Source organism: Platichthys flesus, chromosome 17 (genome assembly GCF_949316205.1).
Source record: "Platichthys flesus chromosome 17, fPlaFle2.1, whole genome shotgun sequence".
NCBI classification, from domain to species: domain Eukaryota; kingdom Metazoa; phylum Chordata; class Actinopteri; order Pleuronectiformes; family Pleuronectidae; genus Platichthys; species Platichthys flesus.
The window spans coordinates 5,381,278-5,405,141 of record NC_084961.1 but is presented as its reverse complement, the minus strand read 5'-3'; the positions used below and the strand labels follow the sequence as shown (position 1 = coordinate 5,405,141).

The 23,864-nt window shown below is 46.9% G+C and overlaps 1 protein-coding gene across 1 annotated transcript in view; it reads left to right on the top strand.

Moving 5' to 3' along the window:
- Nucleotides 1–23,864, top strand: part of LOC133972785 (RNA-binding motif, single-stranded-interacting protein 3-like) — a gene marked incomplete in the record, with an annotated part of 235,040 nt that overhangs the window by 172,041 nt on the left and 39,135 nt on the right. The window contains 2 exon segments of the mRNA XM_062410357.1: nucleotides 1–61; nucleotides 4,834–4,913. Coding sequence (XP_062266341.1) covers nucleotides 1–61; nucleotides 4,834–4,913 — 141 coding nt within the window.

Sequence of the window (23,864 nt, the reverse complement as noted above, 5' to 3'; positions counted from 1 at the left end):
TCATCTCCACGAGGATACTGAGGGACGCCAACGGGGTCAGCAGAGGAGTTGGATTTGCCAGGTACGTGATGTTATTGATACAAATGTGACCTGAAGGCGACAGTTTAAATACGTCTTCTTATCTTATTGCCCTGCCGCCTCAATAAATGCAATAGCAAAAACATTCCGTGATGAAAGTACAGAACTTATGCCCACACATGACACTTGGGTCAAATACTTATTCCATATACAGTGCTCTCGTACTCCATGTTTTGCAAATAGATTTGACCTGACACACACGCACACTTACAAATGCCCTGATCGTAGTGCGCACTCCCAAACATATATTAATGCACACATATACATGGCGTGGCATAAAGTCCTGACGTCCTAAGTGCTTCCACACATTTATTCTATAAAACCGCTCTTCAGATGAATCCTGCCTCCAGGCGGTGGAAACTTTTAAGGCTGATTTGTTTCTCCTCTCGGTCGGTTTGACTGTGCGTCTGCCAGTGGATGAGTTAGTCTTTATTTATGGCTGCGCAACAGAGCGTGTGTGTGTGTGAGTGTGTAAGTGTGTAGGCTATACGTGCCTATTAATACGTGCATTCACAAGCATTCATGGATACCAGTGCTCCCCCCTCGTCCTTCCACCACAGCTACTGGAGGGCTGCTTTATTTCTGCCACCAAGCCTATCACTGAGCAGTTTATTTATTTTTCGACTTAAAGAAAAAAAGTTTCCTCTTCTGCTTGTTAATCCCCTGAAGTCATAAACCGCTCTGTCCTTGTCCTCAGCAGCAGCAGCAGCCACCAGGCTCTCATTCCCCCCCACACACATTCCTCCCTTGTTTACCCAGAGGAGGCCACTGACGGCCACAGAACTGCCATCTTGCAGGGATTTTTCTTAATCACCTGCTCTGGCTGAACTCCTCTCCTATTCCCTGCTCTATTACTGAGGGTTACAGCAGGACAGACACGTACAAAACACACACATAAACAGGCACAAACATAAGCATATGCACGGCTCTACACACACCGGTGCACACACACACATGCACGGACACCAGCTCACACTCTCACACAGACAGGTAGGCCTCCTGTAGACCGACAAGCAGAGCACAGCGGCAAGCTGCCACAGGCCACCTGTTCAACCAGGCCTCCGCGGGGGGAGGAGGAGGAGACATGATGGAAAGAGTGAGACGGGAGGAGTGAGAAAACAATAACTGGGTGAAGAAAAGTAGCTATAGAGGTTAGGAATGAAGAGGAGAACAGGGTGATTGGGAGGGAGACGAGGGAATGTGATGGAGAAGAATCGAAGGAATCGTGATCGGTCGAGCACGGGTGTGTGGGAAAAGATTGGAACAGTGAATAAGTGGTGTTTTAGGAGAGCTATAAAGAGGTTGTATTGTTTCTGGATGGATCAAGGAATAAAAGAGAACGATAACTACAGGCAAAAAGAAGCCAGACAGAAAACAATGAGGATCAATGTGTTTTCTGAGCGGTGGAGTCGGCGTTAGCTGTGTCAACAGACAGGCGGACAGACAGACAGCTGCTGAGGGCTGGGCCATGAGGAGCATTAGAGAGAGTAAACCCAGCTAAGTGTTTGTGGGCCGATCCATTACTGATATCAGAGCCCATTACCGCAGCCCCAGCACTAATCATTGCAGACAGCAGCACCTGATTCCATTAACCAGCAGCACACCGAGAACACAGGGAACAGCCACAGAGCTTTACTGCCTACCTGGCCGGCTCAACGACCGCCTGACTACCCCAACAGGCTGATTGACCAATAGACAGCCTGGCGGAGCGGTTTGCTAGCCAGCCGCTGCCTAACAGACTCCTGCCTTATTTACTCCTTTGTCTGCCCACCTGTTTCCTGTCGACATCAACCGCCGCGCTGCCGGAGCGGGAGCGAGGGAGAGACGGCGTCGAGTGGGAGGCAAAGCAGTGAATCGCCAGAGGGGCGGAGGATGAGGAGCGCTGGGGAATAGCGAGAGAGAAGTTAAGCATGAGCACTTCTAGTCAGAGGAGCTCTGGAGAAGGGGGGGTGATGCATTCAGCCTGATTTTCAGCCTCCGTTAAAAGGCGGGCAGCAAAAAAAACATCCCAAAAGATCATCTCTCTAAAACATCTTGCACATAAATCATAACTCCACTAAGTGGAGTGTGCACTATGCACGGGGCTGTTAGGCTTTAGTGAGAGGGATGAAATGTGAGGTTAGCTGTGTGTTAGCTGTCATGCAGATCCTCTCTGTGTCACTGAGCTGGATCCTGATGCGAAAGAATCGGGTTATTGGCATGTTTATGAAACGGAGATGAAGAGCAGCTACTGGGTGTGAACATGGAAGAGGAGCATGTTTCATATTCATCTCTGCTGTTCCAATTTTATTGTCGTGATTGAATTAATAGTGGTGGAGGTAACAAATGTTCATTCAATGTATAAAAAGCAGTTTCACATGGGATAGTTGTTCAATAGATATTCTTACTAGTTTTGCCACATTATGTCTTATTTTCTCATATCAAGGACATCTCTCTCCAATTCTTTGTTTCCCACAGGGGACAATATTTAATATAATGTTGAACTCAATATTAAAAGTATTTTTTTGCATTGACTAGAAAATGTCCTTGAAAGCTTTCTGCTCTTTTGTCTTGTTCCTTGTTCAAACTTATTTAAATCCTCTTTTTTTTTTTTTACCAATTTTAGTTTCTTTTATGTCAGAACATTTGATTCACAGCTGCTTGTGTCGAGATGTGAAACGTTTTAGAAGTTAAGTTTATTTTCACCAAAGCTATAAAAAAAAAACTCAGCCCTCCCTGCACATGAATCAGCTGAAAGTCTTTGCTTTTAATGATGTGATTTTCCTTGTTGCTGAGGGCTGGTGATGTGTTTAATGGCACTTGTCACAATTAGTCATCTGCTGAGTCACTCTGGCCGGCGAGGATCAGCTGTCCATGCAGTGGTGGAGACGGAAGGGAAAGAAAGAGCGATGGCGGAAAAGGTCTGACACGGGGTCAGGGAGAGATGGATGATGCCGGGAAGTGTGACAGATTATCATATTCTAAAAAGAGAAGTATAGGGAGAGAGGAAAAAGAGAGAGAGAGAGATGTTTATGTGGACGGGGGGGCGTGATCGAGGGGAAACAAAAGGATGGGCAGAGAGGGAAAGAAAAGGAGGGCACGTAAAGTGAGAGAGATGGGGCTGGAGGGAGGGAGGGTAACGGTGAAAGATGGAGGAAATGACCAAGGTTGAGAGACGGGGAGGAATGAGAGAGACGTCAAAAAGGAGAGGTGCAGACAGGCCGGGGAGTAAGATGGATGGGACGTAGAGAGCGATAAAGAAGCTAGGGTATGGAATAAAAAAAAAGAAGGAAGAAGGATGAAGGTAGAGATGGGAGCAGGATGAGAGACAGAGGACGGAGAAGTGAGCGGATGACAGGATGATATGAGTATTCTTGGAGGTGAGAGCGAATGGAGCATGAGAATCTGGATAGAAATGAATTCTGTACATTCCAAGAGCGCGTCACCGTGAAGACAGAGGAATCACTCGGGCTTTAATATCAGCTCTTTGTATTCATACGTTAAAACAATCTGATTGGTTGTGTCTTTGTTGTGTTGTATTATCTTGGGGTAAACACAACAGATTAAATTGATCATAGACTCAGGCTCGGCTCCGATCGGGCCTTTTGCTGAGGTCTTTTCCCGATTATCTCTCTCTCTCTCTCTCTCTCCCTATTTCAAGCTGAATATCTTGTCAATTAATGAAAAATGAAAAATGAAATATGAAGCTACATCCCTCAGAGGTATTTTAGCAATGGAATCCAAGTTACAGTTGGAGACACTGAGTGATGCGAGGACAGGAATGAAGTTCGAGGTGTGTTTCTTTGTCATATTAAAACCAGGTGTAGCATGTGGCTTATGTGTAAGGTCAAAGGAGTTAGATCATTAGCTGGCACATGGTATAACTTCCCTAAATCCCTGACTTATGAACATGTTTTGATGTGATGCGTGTCTGGACATCAATGTCTGCAAACTTACGACGTGAGAGAGACCAGAGCCCACCTTGAGATCAGCTGCTTGGCTCGTACCTGCCGTTTGATCCAAATCCAGATTTATTTCTACCTTCCCACACTGTCTTATATCCCTTCTTCTTCTTCTTTTCTTCTTCTTCTACAAACCTTCAAATGCTTTCATACGCAGTCCTGCCTGCTCTCTCTGTCTTTCTGTCATTTTTCTTCTCTTTTATTAGGTAGTGTGAAAGGCTGCCTGACACCTCGTCTTCCCACGCAAACGCTGAATTTCATTATGAAGTTCTGACTCATGCACACAATGCTGTTCCGCAGCAGATAGACGGACAGACTCTGGGTCGTCCCACAGCTGTCTGAGCGGATGAGCAGAAGTATAATAACCAGCCAGCAACTCCTTATTGTGGTGAATGTGTCATGGAGGCCAGTGATTTCCTCACGCTCCATGTTGTAGGGAACGTTAAAGAGAAACAAGCAATGCAGCTGGGGCTCAGGAGGTAGAGCGGGTCGCCCACTATAACCGGAGGGTTGGGGATTTTAATCCCAGTCTCCACTTTTCCAATTGCTATGGTGTCCGTGGGGAAGCTATAGAACCCTAAAGTGCCCCTGGTGGGATGATTGATGGTTAAATGGCAAAACTGTGAATCGCTTTCGGCAGTAATCAAGAAATTATATAATTAGGAAAATAATTATAAATTATAAAATTGACTCCTTTATCCTAGTACCATGGTTGGTGAGCTAATGTGCGTTGTGTGTCCATCTTATGCCATAAAGAATCCCTTGTGTGTTTCAAATGTGTTTAACTCGAATCCCATGCTTTGCTTTCTTGCAGGATGGAGTCCACAGAGAAGTGTGAAGTAGTGATCCAGCATTTCAATGGAAAATACCTGAAAACCCCGCCAGGCATCCCAGGTGAGTCTCCTCTCCTTTGCCTTACATTACTCTCACATCACCCCTTTTCCTTTCCTTTCCTTTCCTGAAGAATCATCACCTCTACAACTAGAAACCTCCTCTCTAATTCAATTATGGTAATAGCTCATCTGTGATGGGCCGGACAGCTTGATAGATTGTGTACACCGGTGTTTCTGACACCTGGAGCTGGCTGGCTCACCTATATGGCTCCATACGTCTCGACCGCTGCCGCTCTCTCTGCCTCTCTCTCTGCCTCTGTCACCATTTCCCTCCCTCCCCGGTGCTGCTGGTTCTGCTGCTGCTGCAGGCTGGAGCTTCTCGGGCAGGAGAAAACCTGTTTAATATTCACACTCATGCCTCTGTGCTGTTCTTGCAATCTACTTAAGAGCTTGCACTCTCCCCTCTTTCCTTTCCTGCTCTCTGTTGCTGTGTCCTTTCTCCTCCTTCTCTTATTTTTTTTCATTTTTCTGCAGTCACCCTAGACAGTTGAACAAGCTTGGCCAAGGAGAGAGCAAGCAAGAATGTCACAAAATCGAGACACATGTAGGGACAAGATAGCGCCATGTGAAATCTTTCATCCTGCTTCCGAAGTGGCGTCCCGTGTCCCAAAAGTTTGAAACAAAGACTTAGCAATGTTGGACAGAGCTCAGCAAGTCCCTGAGGGAGCTACGGGTGACAAGAGGTGACAGCAGAAAGAGAGTGAGGTGGAAGGACAGCAAAGATATCAAAGACACAGTCAGAGGGAAAATCTAGGATGATGAAACTGCTGCCCAAGCATATTTTGGGGGCCAGGTGCTGCAGAGCTTGAATCCTCCCGTGTGCCCCCCAGGGGGACGGAGAGGGCGAGGACATCTCCTTCACCCCCCCCGGGCGATGTTATTAACAATACTCACACCTCCAACCAGTGGCTCGGAACCATCTCCAGTATCCAGGAATATCAGAAGGACTCTGGATTTAGAATCTCCATAGTTGCTCGTCCACCGCGTAGCCAGCGGCCATTAAAGGCAAGGTGAGCGGTTATATTGAAGTTGAGCCGTAATAGGAAACCTTTAAAGCTGTAATATCGGGTTGACCTTCCCCTTTAAGGGTCCATCTCCCAGCTGCTCAGGCTTTATTATTGTTAATGGATTGTTCAGGCTTGTGCCCAGCACGGAGATTTACTGTCCCGGTCGAGGAAATCCTACTGTGGAATTAAGAATGGTTAAGTTTACAAGGTCTACTCTGGTCTGGTGCTACAATCGTCCCATCCTAAAAGGTCCATGAAATCCCTCTCTCCCCTTTGCTGTACGCCAGAGCGCGCGCACAAACAAACACACACACACACACACACACACACACGCACACACACACACACACACACACACACACACACACACACACACACACACACACACACACACAAGCACGACTGGAATCGCCAAAAGCTATTACTGCTCCTTGTGTTGTTGCATTTTTTGTGATTTGAAGCAATGCAAACCATAGTCATAATCAATTTAAATGGTAATTGTGATTTATTGCCACTGGGGCCCCATCATTTCTATCGGTTGTGATAACACTGAGCTGACAAAACAAATTTCCCCGAGATTTGGGAAGCTGGTGAAGCACAAGCAGTCAGATGATCAGACATCATATCCAGATTATCGAAACCGCGTCATTTGTAAGCAAATCCAAAATGTGAACACACGAGAAATCTCAATAAACTCCCTCTTTGCACACGAGCGATGGAGATTTGTTGAGGAATCTGCTGGAGCGTCTGATCTCTCACGTCTCCGGCTCTGCCTGTCGTCTTTTATCTGTGATGACTCGCTTCCATGTCCCACAAATTAATTTATAAGGCAGCAACCAATAAAAAAAGAGTTATTGTTTCTGCCGAGATTTATTGGTGCGCTTCAGATATTAAAATGTTGTCCCTCGGATGTCAGTCTTATTTATGAATAATTATAGATAAGAGCTCCCTCTGTCATTCCTTTGATACTTTCCCCATAAGTTTCACTTCATCCGAGGTTGTGCGATTGAGGAAGTGTGTTTTTTCCTGCACTCTGACACTGTCCATGTCGACCGTCTGTCTGCTAAATGGAAATCTCTGGACATTCCTCTGTTATCAAACTCACATGTTCCTCAGCAGAGAACCGAACGGCTGTTTCTCCTCCACACAGGCAGCGGCTCGCCTTTCATAGACGGTACGAGTGTGCACGTCATGGGTTCTCACACCATTTGTGTTTTATGATTCATGCGTTGTTTATTCAAATTTATGCATTTTAAAGTGGAAACATATTCACACCATGTTTGTGTGCGGATAGAGGAACGTATCAGTGTGTGTGCGCACGCGCGCGTGTGTGTGTGTGTCGTGGTGTGTGTGTGTGTCACGTTGGTGGTATTTCCCCAGAGCCCCTTGCTATGCAGGCAGCTTCTTCATCCATCCATCTTTGACAGCTCAGCGGCACGCCCCTGGGGGGGGCCCCCCGCCACACACGGCAAAGCAGTGGGAGTGTGTGTGTTTGCGTGTGTGTGTGGCACATGCATGGTCATGCTTGTGTGACAGCCATGACTACTACACCGTGTGAGACTTGACACATACACACACACGCACAAACTGCATAAGCACAAATATAGTCCATGCACCAATAACTTTGACCTGAATGGGAATGTCAACATCCATATAATGCTAATGATATGCTTTTTTTCCACCATTTAGCATTTAGAGCACACACACACAGAGTAGCTTGGTTGGTACATACACACACACATGCCTACACACATACATGACACAATTCAGCTTACATACATGCACACACACACACAGTTATTTCAATGTACCAAGCACACTCAACAATCCTCTCAAGCTCATATATGTCAGGGCCTCTGCACATCCAGCTTAGCCACGCAATCATACCATGTCGAGAGCCGCGTGTGTGTCTGTGTGTGTGTGTTTCTGTGCATCCAAGACGGGGGTTGTCCCTTGTTATAGACGTCCTCTTCCACTCCAGGTGTGTCCATTGACGATACACAAAACGTATATTGAGTTGTAACCTTTCCTGTCACGCACCAGGAAGTAAATATGGACGTCATGCGCCCGGTCATACGTTGTGTTCGACTGACCATGAGGAAGTTAATCAGAAAGGAAGTCACCATATTGGTTATCAGTGTGGAGATAACACAAGGACACGGGGAGGAGCCACGTATACAGAGCAGTGGATTAGTGGAGATGCTACCAGATGGGCAGCTAATGCTTCCATAGACCGTTTCCTTACACTTCCTGTTTTAAATTTTAATGTAATAACACGGAACCTCCTTGTGATTACATGATTTGTCGAGTTGATATATACAGTGTAGGGGGACGAGAGCAGATGGCAGCTAATGATACTCAAAGAGCTGCCCTATTCCTTACCATTAGGATTTTAACAATCTATGGTTACATGTATATCAGGTGTTATATCAAGACATTACTCCTTATAGACACGTTTCCACTCTTAAACACAACTTGTGCACAAAAGGAACTTGAAATTAAATCACGTCCAGCGACTTCTACAGAACCAGGAACCACAGCGCTCACATATAGATGCGTCCAATCAGCTACCCAGGTCAGGTTTGTTTGCCGAGGCCTGGTTGATATGAGCGGTGTGTAGCAGTCGCTGAGGCCTGCTCCAGCCGCTCTGCTCTGCCCACGTCTGATTGTGATTCAGAGAGGGGGACATGATCGATAGCCCCTGATGGAGCGCTACAGCTGTTTAGCTATTCTGTGCAATGCGGCAGCCACTCTGCCTGACGCTGTTGGCGGATGTGAGTGTGCACACGCCCGCACACGCAGAGGAACCATGCAGGAAAGCAGGCTTTTGTGTGTTTGTGTGTGTGTTTTCGCCACAACACACATACCGTGCATTTAAAGGTGATACACACTAACACAGATAGATGCACACAAGCACACCAACCGCTTTACCGAGACACAATCCGCTTTGTCGCTGGACGTGAGAATCAGGAGTTATCCGTGTGTTTCTCGGCGGATGTGGGGTTTTACTCAATTTACAAAAATAAATGGACTTTATGAATTGTGACTACAGCAATGACCCGTGCTGAAGTGAGCCCAACAGGGACGCATTATGATTTACACGGCAACCCTGAGCAGTAGGGAAAGTCAAAGGAAGCGCAGATAAAAAGTGATTTAATCCGCCGGCTCCGCTGAGCCTCGCTGATTAAAGCCTCGCGTCCCACAATGCATTAAACAGCTTAGAGATGACACCCTATGGTAAATTTAATTCAAACCGGAGACACATTAGCCACTGTTTGGCTTTGGCAGGTGAGCAATCTCACGTGTGTCCCCCGAATTGTGTGTCTGCGGCGGCACACACAGGAAATTGATGACATTGGACACACTGCATGTGCTTTTTCCTCTCACTGCTGTTTGTGCCATTTAAACTTAATTCCATTGTCAGCAGTCAAAGACGAGCAGAACAAACAATGGCTGTGTTTTCAGATGCAGGTGATGCTGAGCACGGCAGCAGCAGACTGTGATGAATCTAAATATCCCCACGAACGTCTAACTGTGCAAACAGTGACTCAGTCCAGACCCAACGTGCAGCAGCACATGCAGCTTCTTCCTCTTCACCTCCGCTGCCATCGCTCCTGTTGCCAATATGGCAGCAGAGCTCAGAGTTGGCTGCAATATTGTCCAATAGATGCTGGATAAATAATGGAAACCACATCAGGAAGCAGCCCCAGTGGCCCTGGGAGATGGATCCAAACGGAAACATGCAATATGTACAAGCTTTCCTGTTTCTTCTTATTTCTTTTTTTCAGACAGGACTCTGGCATTTCTCTCTCGGACATTATCTGGTTTTACGATTTATTTTTCAAACTTGCTGTGACCGTCTCTGTCCTTTGAAACTTTTCAGCTTCAAAGTCTCACGATACTATTTCAGTGTTTCAAATTTTCTCATGGAGATTAGGGTTGCACTTTTCCATAACCATATGAATATCATTGCATTAGAAAAATTCCCAAACACAGTCTTGATTTGCAGATGACACTGGGTCCTACTGTAGATTTACTGCAGCTGTCAAGATTATGCTACACAGAGTTAACAGGGCCACTATTTGGCAACTTCCCCTTCCCCCTTTTTACCAAACGACTGTGCTGAGCCCCAAGTGCCGGACCCTGACAACACATCCCCGCGATTCTTTGCAGAGGCCTGTGCCACTGAGGGCGGCGGGGGGGGGGGGGGGGGGGGCTTTTGCCGGGGGTGCTGTTGCAGAAAAAGATCCACTCCCAGTTGGCGCCCTCACCAAGGCAACGGAGCCAAGATAGCAGAGACAGCCCGCGGTATTAAACCGTCCCTCGCTGAATTAAGGCGAGTCCCAAATCACTTGGTAAGTCACAAAAAGCCCTTCTGAAACTGTCAGTCATACTCGAGTAATCCATGTTAATTTCTGAAATCCCTCCCACATCCCCCTGGCTAATAACTGGCCTGTCGACAGGACGGTTCTCTCTCTCTCTCTCCCCTATGGCGTGTAGATTTAACTCTCAGCCAAGTAGGTTGGTGTTGCGTGGCTGTCAGCTTGTTTTCCCATGATGCATCTGTGGGTCGCTTATACGGCTGCTGATCGGTGAATTGTTTGTATCTAATGTTTTCCTTTCCTGTTAGAAACAAAAGGTCAAATCCATCACATGTTGATAATTAATTTACCGGGTGTAAACCAGATATATTTCTGTCTCTGATCCTCGCTGACATCTCTGCTCTGGATAATAATGCCCCCCCCCCCCCTTCAAATGCGCTCCTCAGGATATTGCATCATAATGAAATCTGTCCTCTTAGCGTGAACCCACCCCTGACTTCACCTGACTTCCATTAGAGGCAGGACACACAGGAAGTTATTATTGGCAACCCCCAGTAAATCAGACAGCCCCCCCCCCCCCACACACACACCCTTCGTTGCACTCTCTCATTACAACCTTATCTCGCCCACAGACAATAATCTGGATTTGTCACGCTTTGTTTGTTTTGCCACTGAACTGTATCAGTCACGAGCGATGCCACGAGGAGGAGGAGGAGGAGGAGGAGGAGGAGGAGGAGGAGGAGAGAGGAGTGGATCCGTCACCAGAACATAGAGTATTCACCTGCTGCCGTCTCCTTCCACAGAAAATAATATCAGCCCTTTGATTGGCTTCAAAGTTTGTTTAGGCAGAGGAGAGGCGGCTCCGGCTCCTGGAGGGGTTCAGGCAGATATGATTGACTTTGCTCTCCACTCAACCACATCTAATGTGGAGAGAGACAGAATAGAGGGGAGACAAGAGATACATTACGGGGGGGGGGGGGGGGGGGGGGGCAGGGTAATGGAGAGAGATATAGCAGCGGGAGTGTGATAGAAAGACGTAGATTAGAAGCCGGGGAAAAAAATGACAAGAATAAGAGAGGGAGATAAAGGAGAACAGATGGGAAAGGACAGAGCGGTGGGGGGGGGGGGGGGGGGTGATGGGTGGCGCGGGGAAGCAGGAGCGAGTGAAAGTTGGACCAACCTGAGCGGCTGGAAGGTTAAATTTGAGTAAAGTTTCAGTTGCTGCATCTGCAACCGACCGGATGAAAGAATGATTTTGACCGTGTGAGCGCGTCCTGAGCTTGACCCCGGCGACCCCGGGCCAGCTGTCCACCATGTTTATCCCCTCCTATCTTCCTCCCTCTCACCCCCCCGCCCATAGTTCTCCTTGCACTTTTTGTTGCCCTTGCTTTTATACTCTCTCTCTCTCTCTCTCTCTCTCTCTCTCTCTCATTCGTCCCTCCATCTCTTATCACCACTGCCGAAGCTGTCTTTCATCTACTCCACACGTCCTCTCTGCACATCACACACACACACACACACATCAAACACACACACACACACACACACACACACACACACACACGTTGCTGCTCATTGCTCCCAAATGCTCATCTTTGTTACTGGATGCAGCTGAGTGCACACAGTATTAGTGCGAGCAAAACAAACACCTGAGGCTGCTTTTAGTTAATATCTCTCGGCTCTCCTCTTTTGTTTGACACGCGTTCCGCCTGCTCTCTGTTATTCAGTGGTTCAGTCCATGAAGACGGCTGAGACTAGTGACAAAGTGTTTCTTTCTCTTAACTTTTCTTTCTCGTGGTTTTAAATTTATTTTCAAAGTGGAAATGTTTTGGAACAGAAATCTAATCCGGGCTTTGTAGCAGGAAATGCTCTTGGATGTAAAATACTCTGAGTTATTAAGAATATGTTCTTTCGCATTTTGTCTTCCAGAAAAATGATGTGGTTTAGATTGTGCTGACTTTTTAACAAAAAGTCTAACAGTGTGTTGTTTGCTGAACACCATCACAGATCTCTGGCGTTATGGATCTTTACTTTAGTCTGGTTAAAGGAAAGAAAAGGAATCTAATAATCTATTATCACTTAATTCAGATTATTTCTGGTTTATGATTATTATCCTGGAGCATCTACCATTTGGCCCTGCCCAGTGGAAAAGTGAATAACTAGCTGAATGCCTTCTTTCAGTTGTTACGATACCTATTATGAACTTTATTATGAAAAGCTCAGGAACTCATTAATCTGACTGAAGACGTCATAATCATAAGCAACCAAAACACATGTATGTTTTCCTTCCCCTCCTCCGCCCTCAGCTCTCCACCCCCTCAGGACTCAAGTCTTGTGATGTGCACGTTATCTTGGTGTATCCCAAGATTCCAGGTGTTAGCCATTGGTCAACCTGATCTAACGTAGCACTGGAGGCGATGCATTTCTTTTGCACAGTTTAATATTCAGCCTCTCGCCAGATACAGTGGGTCACTGAGCTTATACCCTGTCGGCCTGCCCCCCCCCCCGTTCTCCAGAATGAAGATTAATCTCGCTGAGGAGGATAATCATGCTCCAAGGTCTCTGTGGTATTCAAGCGATTCCGCCGGTCCTGCTTTTTGCGGTTCCCAGGTCAATCCCTCTCTATATTGGGTTAGAGTGTCACAACACATGAGTCTGATAAACGACAGCTATCTGCTCTTTTCCCACACCGTTGTTTTTAGCGTGCTTCGAAAAGGAATGCATTTGAAGGTGAAACAAAAATAGAGAGGTGTGTTGTCGAGGTCGTCCCACTGACCTCAAGACCGATTGTGTTGTGTTGTGTGTGTGTGTGTGTGTGTGCCTGCGTCAGGGAAGCGAGGTTTACAAAAACAACAAAAAGTAAAAAAAGGCAAGAGGAACAAGCATCAGTTACAGCCGAGCACGTCACTGTCACCATCCCAGGACACAGAGGGCAGTGAGATAAATGTGGCTGCTCCCCCCCCCCCCCCCCCCCCACCCCCAAAAATAGAGCCTGCGCCTCCATTAGAACAGGACGTGGGCTGTGTGGGAACAAGCAGAGGTCACCGTGGTCAGCAGAGTTATTTCTGTCGCGCCACTGGACCTCCAGGAGTGGACGCCCATTCATTCATCCGACCGCCTGCCAGCAGGGGAGGACACACACACACACACACACACACACACACACACACACACAGAGATACCAAAAAAAGTGCACACACACCTACACACTCGACCAGCAGCAGTTGGACGTGATCCATTTGGCGAAACTTGCCGTGATAAGGCTGCCACAGAGGATTGTGTGCATCTTTTGCTTTACACGAGTGTACTCGTATGGGAGCCGCTGCAGGTTTGAGGTGAAGGACGGTGGAAAAACAACTGGTTTCTCGGTGACCTCATGTCTCAGACACTTTCCTTGGCGAGCTGAACGGCACATCAGGGCTATTGGATCCCACTCGCTCGTTGTATCGGCTGCTTTTCCTCAGCTTTAGCTTCACAGGCCAGTCGCACAACTTTCTGCCATGACAAAAAAACACAGAGAGAAAACAACAGCAACACGCCAACGAAATCATTTCTCACAGTTTGCTTTTCCTCCCTTTGTTCTTCAAACCTCTCTCGCTCTGTTCCTCCGTCTTCCTCCTATACATCCACACACACACACGCTCCACACACACACACACAAACACACATCAATAGTCCATTAGGAGTGTGTTGCTTTCATTACCTCAAGCTTGGCCCTAAGACAGCCTTCAGAGTGGAGTACAGCAGAGACGCGCCAGCCGCGGTTTCAGTATATAGAGAGAGAAGTCTGGTAATTGCCAGCTCTCTGTTCTCTCTATCCTGTGCGTCAGGTGGAAAGTATGAATTCGAGGTATCAAGGGATCACCCCTGTTGTGCTGCATCTCTCTGCAGCTGTTTGTCCCCCCCACCAGGCACCGAGTAACAAGGGGGAAAAACGCGGCGCTTAAAGGCCTCAGAGAGTCCAACAACTGCCACTCTAACAATACACACCGCCATGGGAATAACACAAAATATTAGACAGCCTGTTCCGATAGCAGAGAGGCACCTGAGGATATACTGTTCCTAAAAAAATCCTACTTTTCCCGTCTTGCTTGCTGCACAGTAGAAAGTGCTCAAAGTGTTACTGGAGTGCAGCTCTCACCTTGGAGAGTATTTGGTTTATTTGGTTTCACCCGTGAAGATGGAACAGTAATGGGTCAGGCAATGAAATGATTCTAAAAGATTTAAAAGAACTTTAAAAGTTCAAGTGTAACATGACTCACACATAGTAAAAGTACACATGTTGTCAAGTCCCTCTACGGCAGGTTATCAGATTTAAACATGTTGCTGTAGTCTGTCAGACGATAGAAGTAATTCTGTATATACACACGTCTGGAATGTAATTATAACTTTTTTATGAAATAAACAAACGTGAAATAAGATATAATATAAACCACAACTCATTCGAGCACTAACCTTAGCATAGCCCAACGGCCCCCTTATGAAACCACATTTAAATCCACTCTCACTCCACTAAATATGTCTGATGATACGACATCGAGATGAATTAGTTATTCCTTGGGAAATTGTAAACAAATTCCAAGAATCTTGCAAGATTAAATCAAGTTAAAATCATATTCTGAATCGGTTCTTTCAAGTTTCACCCTTCTACTGAATCCTGTGTAATCCCCGGACAGGGGGTGAGAACAAAAAAATAGAAAAATAATCTTTCCTCCTCACACAGACTCACTCAGGTCGTTGTATGTATTTGTGTTACACCGCAATAAGATGCCGCCTCTAGGCTAAATAAAAAAAAAGGTGACAGCCTTGCTTACGTGTAGAATTTATAACGGTGAATTTCGGTGTTTGTCATTTGCCCGTAGCATTTGTAAAGGTGTTGTCTTAATGGCCTCTTTGCTGCAGGAGTCTTCCAGATAGCGGCGATGTCGTGATGATAGCGCTTCCTCCAGGTCTCTTCCCATTCACCCGGCGCTGTCTTACACATGGACACACAGATTTATGAATTACCTTGAGCCAGTCATATCTCTCTCTTTTAGCCCGAGACGTAATCTCGCCACAGATGCATCCAGATCAATTTCTCAGGATGTCTTATTTGTGGAGTTGAGCAGCGGGCTCAGAGCGACAGGGGGGGGGATGTCAGGGGGATGCAGTCGGGGTGTATCCAATTTCAGGCTGCAAAGCAAATGGCCTTGGAGATCAAGGATTATACAGCAGATTTCTAAGTCGGGCTGATATTGATTCGCCGTGCCCCCGGTGCTCTCCAGGTTGTACCTTGTCCGTGTAAGCTTTTAAATGTTGCTGCCTTTAACACAGGAAACAGCTCCTCCTCCTCCTCCTCCTCCTCCTCCTCCTCCTCCTCCTCCTCCTCCTCCTCTTCATCACCATCAACCCTGATCTATACATTTTGGCCCTTCGTGTCCGTCGATACCTCTGGACGCACCAGTCATTCAGCGGTTTATTTCATCTCGGATCATTTTGAGTCTCGGGGTTTGAGCTGCTTTTATTGGATGTGTTATTAGCTTCTCTTAACGCTCCCGAAGAGGGAGAAACACTGCGAGCATTTTTAATAACGCTGTTTCAGAGATTTTGACAGCTTATTGTAATGCAGAGTGTGGCAGACAAAGAGCTGGGGAAGCAGGATCTCACACACTCTGCACAGTGTGATACATACATCACAAAGACGATACCTTTCTACTGTATTTTATGTAGTTTGAGGCAGTTTTTGGGGGAATAATATGACTGCCTGTGAGATATTTCCTCTTTTGTTGCTTTTCTGGGCCGTGCTCATCTCAGTATATTTTCTTTATGGGAGCCCGTCATCCTTACAGCTGGTGCAGATAAATGTCCGACCACCCAGATGCTGAGTTTTGCAGCCCAAACTTTACGTTTGAAATTCCCATAATTTATTCTTGTGTGCTAAAGAGACGTACATCACAAGTTTCTTTTACATATATATATATATTTTGTTTTCATTGGTTCTGATGCAGTTTGATGTGCTGTCCCACACTGAGCCACACTCTTGGCGCCCCTCTGTGACGGCACAGTCTCTCTTTCACCAGTCTGAGGCACAGAAATGAAAGTTTGTTGTCCTGCCATTTAGCCATCTGTTCCACAACTTCCGCTCCTCTCTGCTGATTTCTTTCTCTCCATCACAAACTCTCTTTTTCTCTCTTTCTCTCTCTCTCTTTTTCGTTCACACACGCATACACACACACACGGTGAACACCCTGCAGCCAGATCTTAGATTTGGTAATTGCTTTTGGTTCGCTGAAAGAAGACTGGTTCAAAGTCTGGTTATCCAACAATACCCCCAAAGCACACACACAAGTGTGCACACACGGACACACACAAACACAATGGCGAGGCGGGCAAAGAGGGGTCGAGATGGGTGGATGGGTGTAGGGATCTGGTTAACTCATCAAATCGGGCCCATTATGGGGTAAAATCCACAGTGGAGTGTGTTAGATGGGCGCTGGCGAGTGGAGAGCGTGTCCAAATCCCCTCAGCTCACACAGCCATTACAAACAGGAGTGGATTAGCCAGCCGCCCCCTGCCGGGCCAGTGAATGGATGAGGATGGGAGAGAAGAGGGAGGCCACTTCTCTTCAGCATTGTCTAAATAACAGGCTGGGGAATTCAATAAGTACCGGCCTCATCAGACCTCATCAGCTCCCCCAATTAAGCTGCACATCATGGCGGCTGGCGGGCTGCTTTGCCGCCGGTGACAGATGAGAGCCATTGGGCGATGTGCTTGCCTCTGCAGCACTTCCTGGCATCGTGTGAAGTGAATGAATCGGTGTGTCTGCACCTGTGTGTGTGTGTGTGTAGGACAGATGGGTTGTTTTAGAGGTGAATCCAGATGTGTATCCTCAGTTTCTAGCTGCTCAGGCCCTCGGACGCCTCCTCCGACCTTGATGCTGCAGTGACGAGTCCTGAAGGCCGACCTGGGCTCAAACTTAGAAGCAGTTACCTTCAGCACGCGGCCGCTTGTGAATCCCAGCGATATTGATGTTGTGTGTCGATACCGCTCCCCTCCCACATTACCTCCCCGTGTTTCCCCGAGGGTCGGGACATGTGGAGGAAGAAAAAACACGGCTCTCCCACATCGATTGGGACCCATTAACGCAGACCTGAGAAAAACAAAGCCTTTCATCACGTCTGAGATGTTTAGGCAAGGACTTACTCAAAGTTGCTCTCCACAAGTCGACCTCTCTCTCTCCGGTTATCGCTGTGATATTGTTCTCTCAAGGGGACGTAGTTACTGAAACTAGTTTAAAGCTGAAGAGTTTGCTAAGTGGTATTTTTCATGCTAACAAGCGACCATCTTTGTTTTGTTTTTGGCTTTTCTCTTTAAAACAGACAGAAGATTGAAAGGAAAAGAATAAGATACTGATATGGGAGAGAAGTGGCGTCAGATTGTGGCCAGGACTCTAAAATCTCGAATCGCCATTTAAATTATAATTTTTATGATGTTGCTTCCTCAGCATATTGCTCCGTACTGGGGATTTAATATTAATGTTACGTCCCAGAATAAAAAGACACCTGAGACAGACTTCTTTCTCAGATTTAAGTATTCATGTCATTACCAGCCTGACCTTCACATCCAAATCAAAAACAATTTCATAAATGTCAGTATTGTTGAACAACACTCTGTAATATCTACTTAATTACGCCAGCAGACTCGGCAGCCTCCTTAGAAAACAGTTGATTTATTCAGTGAGCTTTGTTGTCAGCAACTTTTCCTTTTTTTCTTGAAAGACAGAGGGAAAATCAGTGTCAACGCTGCTGGAGAACAAAGAGAATACCTAAGAAATGAATGAATTATGAGCCGGAGCGTCTGATGCACCGTTCCTCTCTGGAGGGATCCGTCTGACAAACGAAGGCGTTAGCGACTAAATTTGGACCCAGCTCTACCTTTCTTTTATTTGGCTTATGAAGCTAAGGCCACTAATCGGAAGTCTTCCAGATATTTCACAGCCACGTCTGCGCCTTCTCATGTGTTTCAGTGTTTATGAGATTAGCAGAGGAATCATAGAGTTTGAATAAAGATGAGAGGAGAGACGCTTGACAAAGGTTGTCGAATTAAAACAAAGCAACACAGATAGAATACAGATGTGGACCATTTCAGGAAATGACTGGGCACTTCTGGCCCTAGTGTGGCCTGGACAAATGTATTTTTTTGGCAAACATGCTGTGTTTTAGGCAACATGTAATCTTGATATGAACCTTAAGGGTCTCATTTCAGCCCAATTCAGGCCACCTTTTGCACCTTTGGTTGATATGAGGCCTCGTGGCCCAGATCTGGCAAATAGGAGTGGGACGTCCAGGTGCCATCAATCTAACGGATATGTGGAATGATGATAGTGTGACAGTGCCGGGCCAAATCTGCAGATTTGCTTTGTGGGAGGTTATACTTGTCTGTCAGGTGGAAGATTCATTTTTAATTTTATTTAAGAACAAGCGTCACTAACTGCTTCGTGAAATTAGCAACTCCTACCTCTTTCCTGAAGACAAGCATCAACCCACAGCATCTGTTTGTTAATTACCGCTTATCACTGTAATGAAACACCATCAAGTAATCTGCTGAAAGTAATGCGCTTAACATATCGTGCCCCAAAAATTACACATGGATCATTTGGGTTGGTAGCAATGAGCCAACGAGAGGAAAGAAGCGCAGACCTTCCTGTGCTGTGTGTGTTTCAGTGACAGTGTGTGTTTGTGTGTGTGTGTGTGTATGTGTGTGTGTTCTTTTGACAGTAAAAAAGAGCGAAGAGAGCTGCACCTGCAGCTTCTATCAACCGGTGGAAAGCTCCTTTCAGCACAGCTTTAATTACCGTCTCTGCAGCTCTGCTGGGCTCAGACAGGCTGCTCTCCACGCAGCCACCCAAATCCTCTCACACATAGCTGCCTTCCCTCTGCCACGGAGTCGCCTGATCCCTAATCAGCCACGGTGCCACTCTCCATCGATCCCCAATCAGTTACAGTAAAGGGGACTCTATGGAACCCCCCCTCGTACGCTCCCTTCCTCCCTTATTAGTCAGGTGCCCTGCTTTCATTGATCATAAATCAACGTCACTGGCGGCATTGATCGTCAAGCACCCCCCAGTGACATTATCGACCCGGCCGGTCCCTCGGCTGTAGGCGTGCCCTCAGCCCTCGGCCCACATTGCAGCCCGGCCGTGGCATATTGATCCCCCTCAGATACAGTATTGAGGGCTCTTTATTGATAATTCATTTATTGTGATGTAATTTCATTTTCTTTTCTGTCCATACCGTTGTTACTGGAAGCCCCTGCGGTGGAAACCTAGTTAACAGACACACAAGCCTTTTTGTACGCTTCACTCCGCCGCTCGGACCGATGCGGCTTTCTTGTGTTTGTGCTTCTCTTTCAAATGTCACTGTCAATTTCCAGGCAACAGGAGCCTAAAGGTTAGATAACCCTGTTTCTTAGAACAAGAAAATCATGTGTTTGAATTGTCGGGCCATCTGGGTAAGATACCGTTCAATGAGGCACCTAATGTCCAGTTGTTCTTTAGGGTATCAGCAGACAAACATTGGAGGACTATTTGCAAGGGGCAGAGTGTGAATTTGTGTAGCCACGATATATATATATATATAAAAGGTGTAGTGCTGAGAAATGCCAAATAAGATCAGTATCACAATGAGAAATACACCTGAATAACTTTGCTGCCTGCTGCCTCCATGCATTCTTTACGTTGGCACTGTTTTCAAGCAATTCATCCAGTAGTAGACATCGTAGAGTTTAGCTTCTTACAACACAAACATGGAGGAGGAGTTTGCGATAGTGTAGAAATACAGACAAAATAAACACAGAGCACGGATGGAAGGCTCCGTCCTTTTCTCCTTATATGAACTAAGGGAACTAAGGGGTTAGAATATGTTTCGAAGTTCGAACCATTCCCCAAAAAACTGAAAATTCACATTCATAGAACGTGGCCCAGGTTGCTTTGCTCAGACGTCCTTGCAGAGCTCAGAACCCCCCCCCCCCCCTCCCCCCATTCATCCTGATTCTGCTACGGTGTCATGGCGAGTTATATTTGCTGCAGGTCTGGTGGACGGGCAGCACTGTTGAATTACAAAGCGCCCATCTGTATGATTCATCTCTATAGATGGGAGGTTTCACGGGTCACTGGAAGCGTTGGCAGTGTTATGATACTCTGCTAACAGGGACAGAGCTAGCTTCACTGTCTGCCCACACAGGCAGTGACACACACAGTGGCAGCACAAGTCAACCCCTCACAGGCGAAGCACGGCAGCAGCTGCTCTTAAGCCCCTCGGCCACAGACATGTTTTTTTTTGCCGTTAAAATAAAAGAAGAAGAGCTCCACGGGCCAGAACCAGTTTATTCCATTCTTGGATTATTTAATACGTTATGCATTATTTCTGTTACTGTCTAAAGCCTTTCTTCCTTTGAAACACAAATTCAGTCTGTGATCTTAAATTTACCAGCGAATCAAAGTGTTTAGGCCAAGGAGATTCTCAATCCCCTGCAGGCCATGAAATATAAATATATGCTGTTAATAGTATGTATGTTTTATTCCTCTTATTGCCTAATCTCCTCAGTGGTGAAGAAGTCATGAAGCGTTTTGGATGATGCTTACATCTTCTGGTCCAGTTGGCTCCTTCTCGTAGCTTCCAATCCCTGACGTCCTTGCTCGCCTGGTTCACATTGAGGTGTTTTCTTAGCTGGGATCTTATTTCCTATCCACTCCGAACCTGCTGTTTTTCAGTCTCGTACTCTACCGTACTGACAGTTTTTGCGCCGACCACAATGCGGACACTTGTGTGTGTAATTGCCACCCTGGCCAGCTGTGCAAAGTGGCTGCCCGACACTGAGACCCAAAGATGTTGGCAGTGACGAGCAGCATGTGTGGCTTCCACATTAGAAACATCTGCCACCGCCACTTTCAAATCGCCACCGACTGAAGGAACCAGCGACGCTCCGCAACGCCATTTGGAATTGAATGCGGTGAGGACTGTCTGCTTGCATCATTCTTATTATGATGTATGGATGCAGGACTGTGAGCCGCTCGTTACAGTTTGGCACTCACACATATACACTGGCTATTTGTTTTGCCCACCATGGCAACCTCAGCGTTGGGAATGGCAAGTGGATTTAGCTGATTAAGCTAAAATGAAGTTTTTCATTTAGCCGGTACCTCTGAGCTCGTCTCGCAGGAGACGGCGAGCAGCTGGAAACCCGGCGCCTGTTTGGCGCTGCACTTGCTGCGCTCACATTTTACCGTGAGAGCAGATTAAATCGGAGCCAACACTCGAAGGCGCAATTATATTCACCCATATTTCCAGCTGCTTCTGTAATTACAACTCTTTATTTTGTTAAGTGTTCTTCACCTTTTTTTTCGGGGAAGATCAGGTCACAGTGATGTCTGCGTGTTCCCAGACTACCACTTGGATTTACACGTGTTCCGGTGACCATAAGATGCCAGTCAACTGCAGCTGTCTGCTGCAGGGTGGGACTAACTGTGAGCTAGACACATGGAGCTCCTCTCATCCATCAGCTTTTCTTTATATGTCTGAAGAATGGAAGAAAGAACATGTCAGAGAAATGAAATCGGATCAAGAGAGTAAGAGATGGAGGGATGAGAATGCAGAATGAAAGAGAGAGAGAAATGGAGGATGGAGGTAGACAGACAGAAGACAACCACGGCGGAGAGATGGAATCAGATAGATATATAGAAAGGAAGAAAGTGGATTAGAATGGGCAGGTGTTGACATGACAGAGGGAGCTATTGATGGACGGATGGATGGATGGCTGGACAGACAGGCGGGAAGAAGGAGGGATAGAGAAACGGAGGATCGAGACACGCAGACGAGAGGTAAAAAGAAAGAAAGAGATTAAATCGGAAAAAAAGAAAGATAGAAAGAAAAATGGAGGCTCGGGATAGGCAGACGTGAGAAAGGATGACAGGGAGAGATGAAAACGGGAAAAAAACAGGGAAAAAAGGAAGAATGGAGGCTGGAGATGGAGGCAGACGGGAGATAACAATGACGGAGAGAGATGAGATCGGATGGAGAGAGTGAGAGATGGATTAGCATGTCAGAGACTCCCTACATAACATTAGTCTTGTTAAGTGCGCAATAGCTCATCGATCAGGCTTCTACCGCCGGCATCCAGCGCTCATCCCCGCACTTCCCCTCCTGTAATCCATAATATCATCTCAGGCCTGCGTGCGGCAGGAGCCCTCTATGGGAGAATCTGAGCAAGGGCCTGATCAATAGCCAGAGAGCATGTGTAACGGAGGCAGTGCGCTGTTGACATTCTTCTCCCCACACCCGTCTCTCCAGCTCATCCATACGGTATGGATCAGACAGGGGTGAATCTCTCCCTCCCTCTCTGCCCCTCGGTCCCCCTTCTGTCACTGTCTCCTCGTGTCCCTCCACGACACTGTATCTGTCTCTTCCATCTATCTCTCCCCCCCCCCCCCCCCCTCCTCTTTGTCTCGCTCTCTCCTAGCCGCTCCCTGTAGGGAAGCTGCCGCCGCCGCCGCCGCCTCCCTCCCTGGTTGGGCGGCCATTCCGAGCTTGTCTAGTTTGACTCTGAAAATGGCTACGTGTATATAAACACGGCTGCGGCTTTTGTCGATGCCTCTTCTCATTTGTCTTGCCCACCTGTCTTGTGTTTTTTACAAGCAACTATCTCTTCCTTCTATTTCCAGAACACTGTCCCTTGTGCTCTGTTGCTTTTTCCTGTATCTGTCTTGTGTCTTTCCACGTCTCTCTCTCTCTCTCTCTCCCTCCCTCCCTCCCACTCCCTTTCGCTCTCTTTCCCACAAGACGCAGCCGCCTGGCTTTGGGCAGACGGGTCAAGCCGGCTGATGGGAATCAGACAGTTGTTGATCCAATTAGAGATCCCCCTCGAGCAGCGTGAGAGAGTACAGCAGCGTTCCAATAAAATACTGTCCGCTTTCTTCCTCTTCCCCCAACCTTTTCCAAAAATATGTCCTTGCTGTAAAACACTGAGCCGTCCAACTAACTTTTCTTTAGACGCTTAGCTCATGAAAACCTCAAGCCCGAGAATCCGCTGGAACATTTTACCAAAAGTTGTCTTTTTTTTTTTTTTTGGCCGGGTGGTAAAGTGTCTATTGATGAGCAGAGAGCCGTGACTGTCTCCTCCAGCCAAATGCACAGAGTGGAGTGTGACTGAGAGGTGATGGAACGAGGCCAGCAGGCGTCTCACTCTCACTGAACCGTCCTAAGAGTGGCTCGCTCGCCCTCATGTGAGGGGTTGGTCCTGTTTGTGCTTGATCACGTGCGGGGGGGTCACCCTTCCTTAATGGTGTTCACCAGTTCCTACAGCAACCCGCATTGAAAAAACCAGTTACGAGTCCCCATGGAGCACCTTGTTATTGGGAGTTGTTGACCCCCTGATCCAAAACACTTCACGTCTTTTTCCTGTAATTTAGAATCACCAAAGAGCAGCTACTTCATATCCTTTTTTCAAACGACACATCAGACACTACAACCGGAGGTGTTTCACTTCGAGGCTGTGACCTAAAGACGCAGCAGCAGCAGCCCAGTGCTGTGTCCGGCCAGTGGCCCAGTTTATTCTGGGCTGTGTCAGTGATGACGGTGTGCGGTGAGA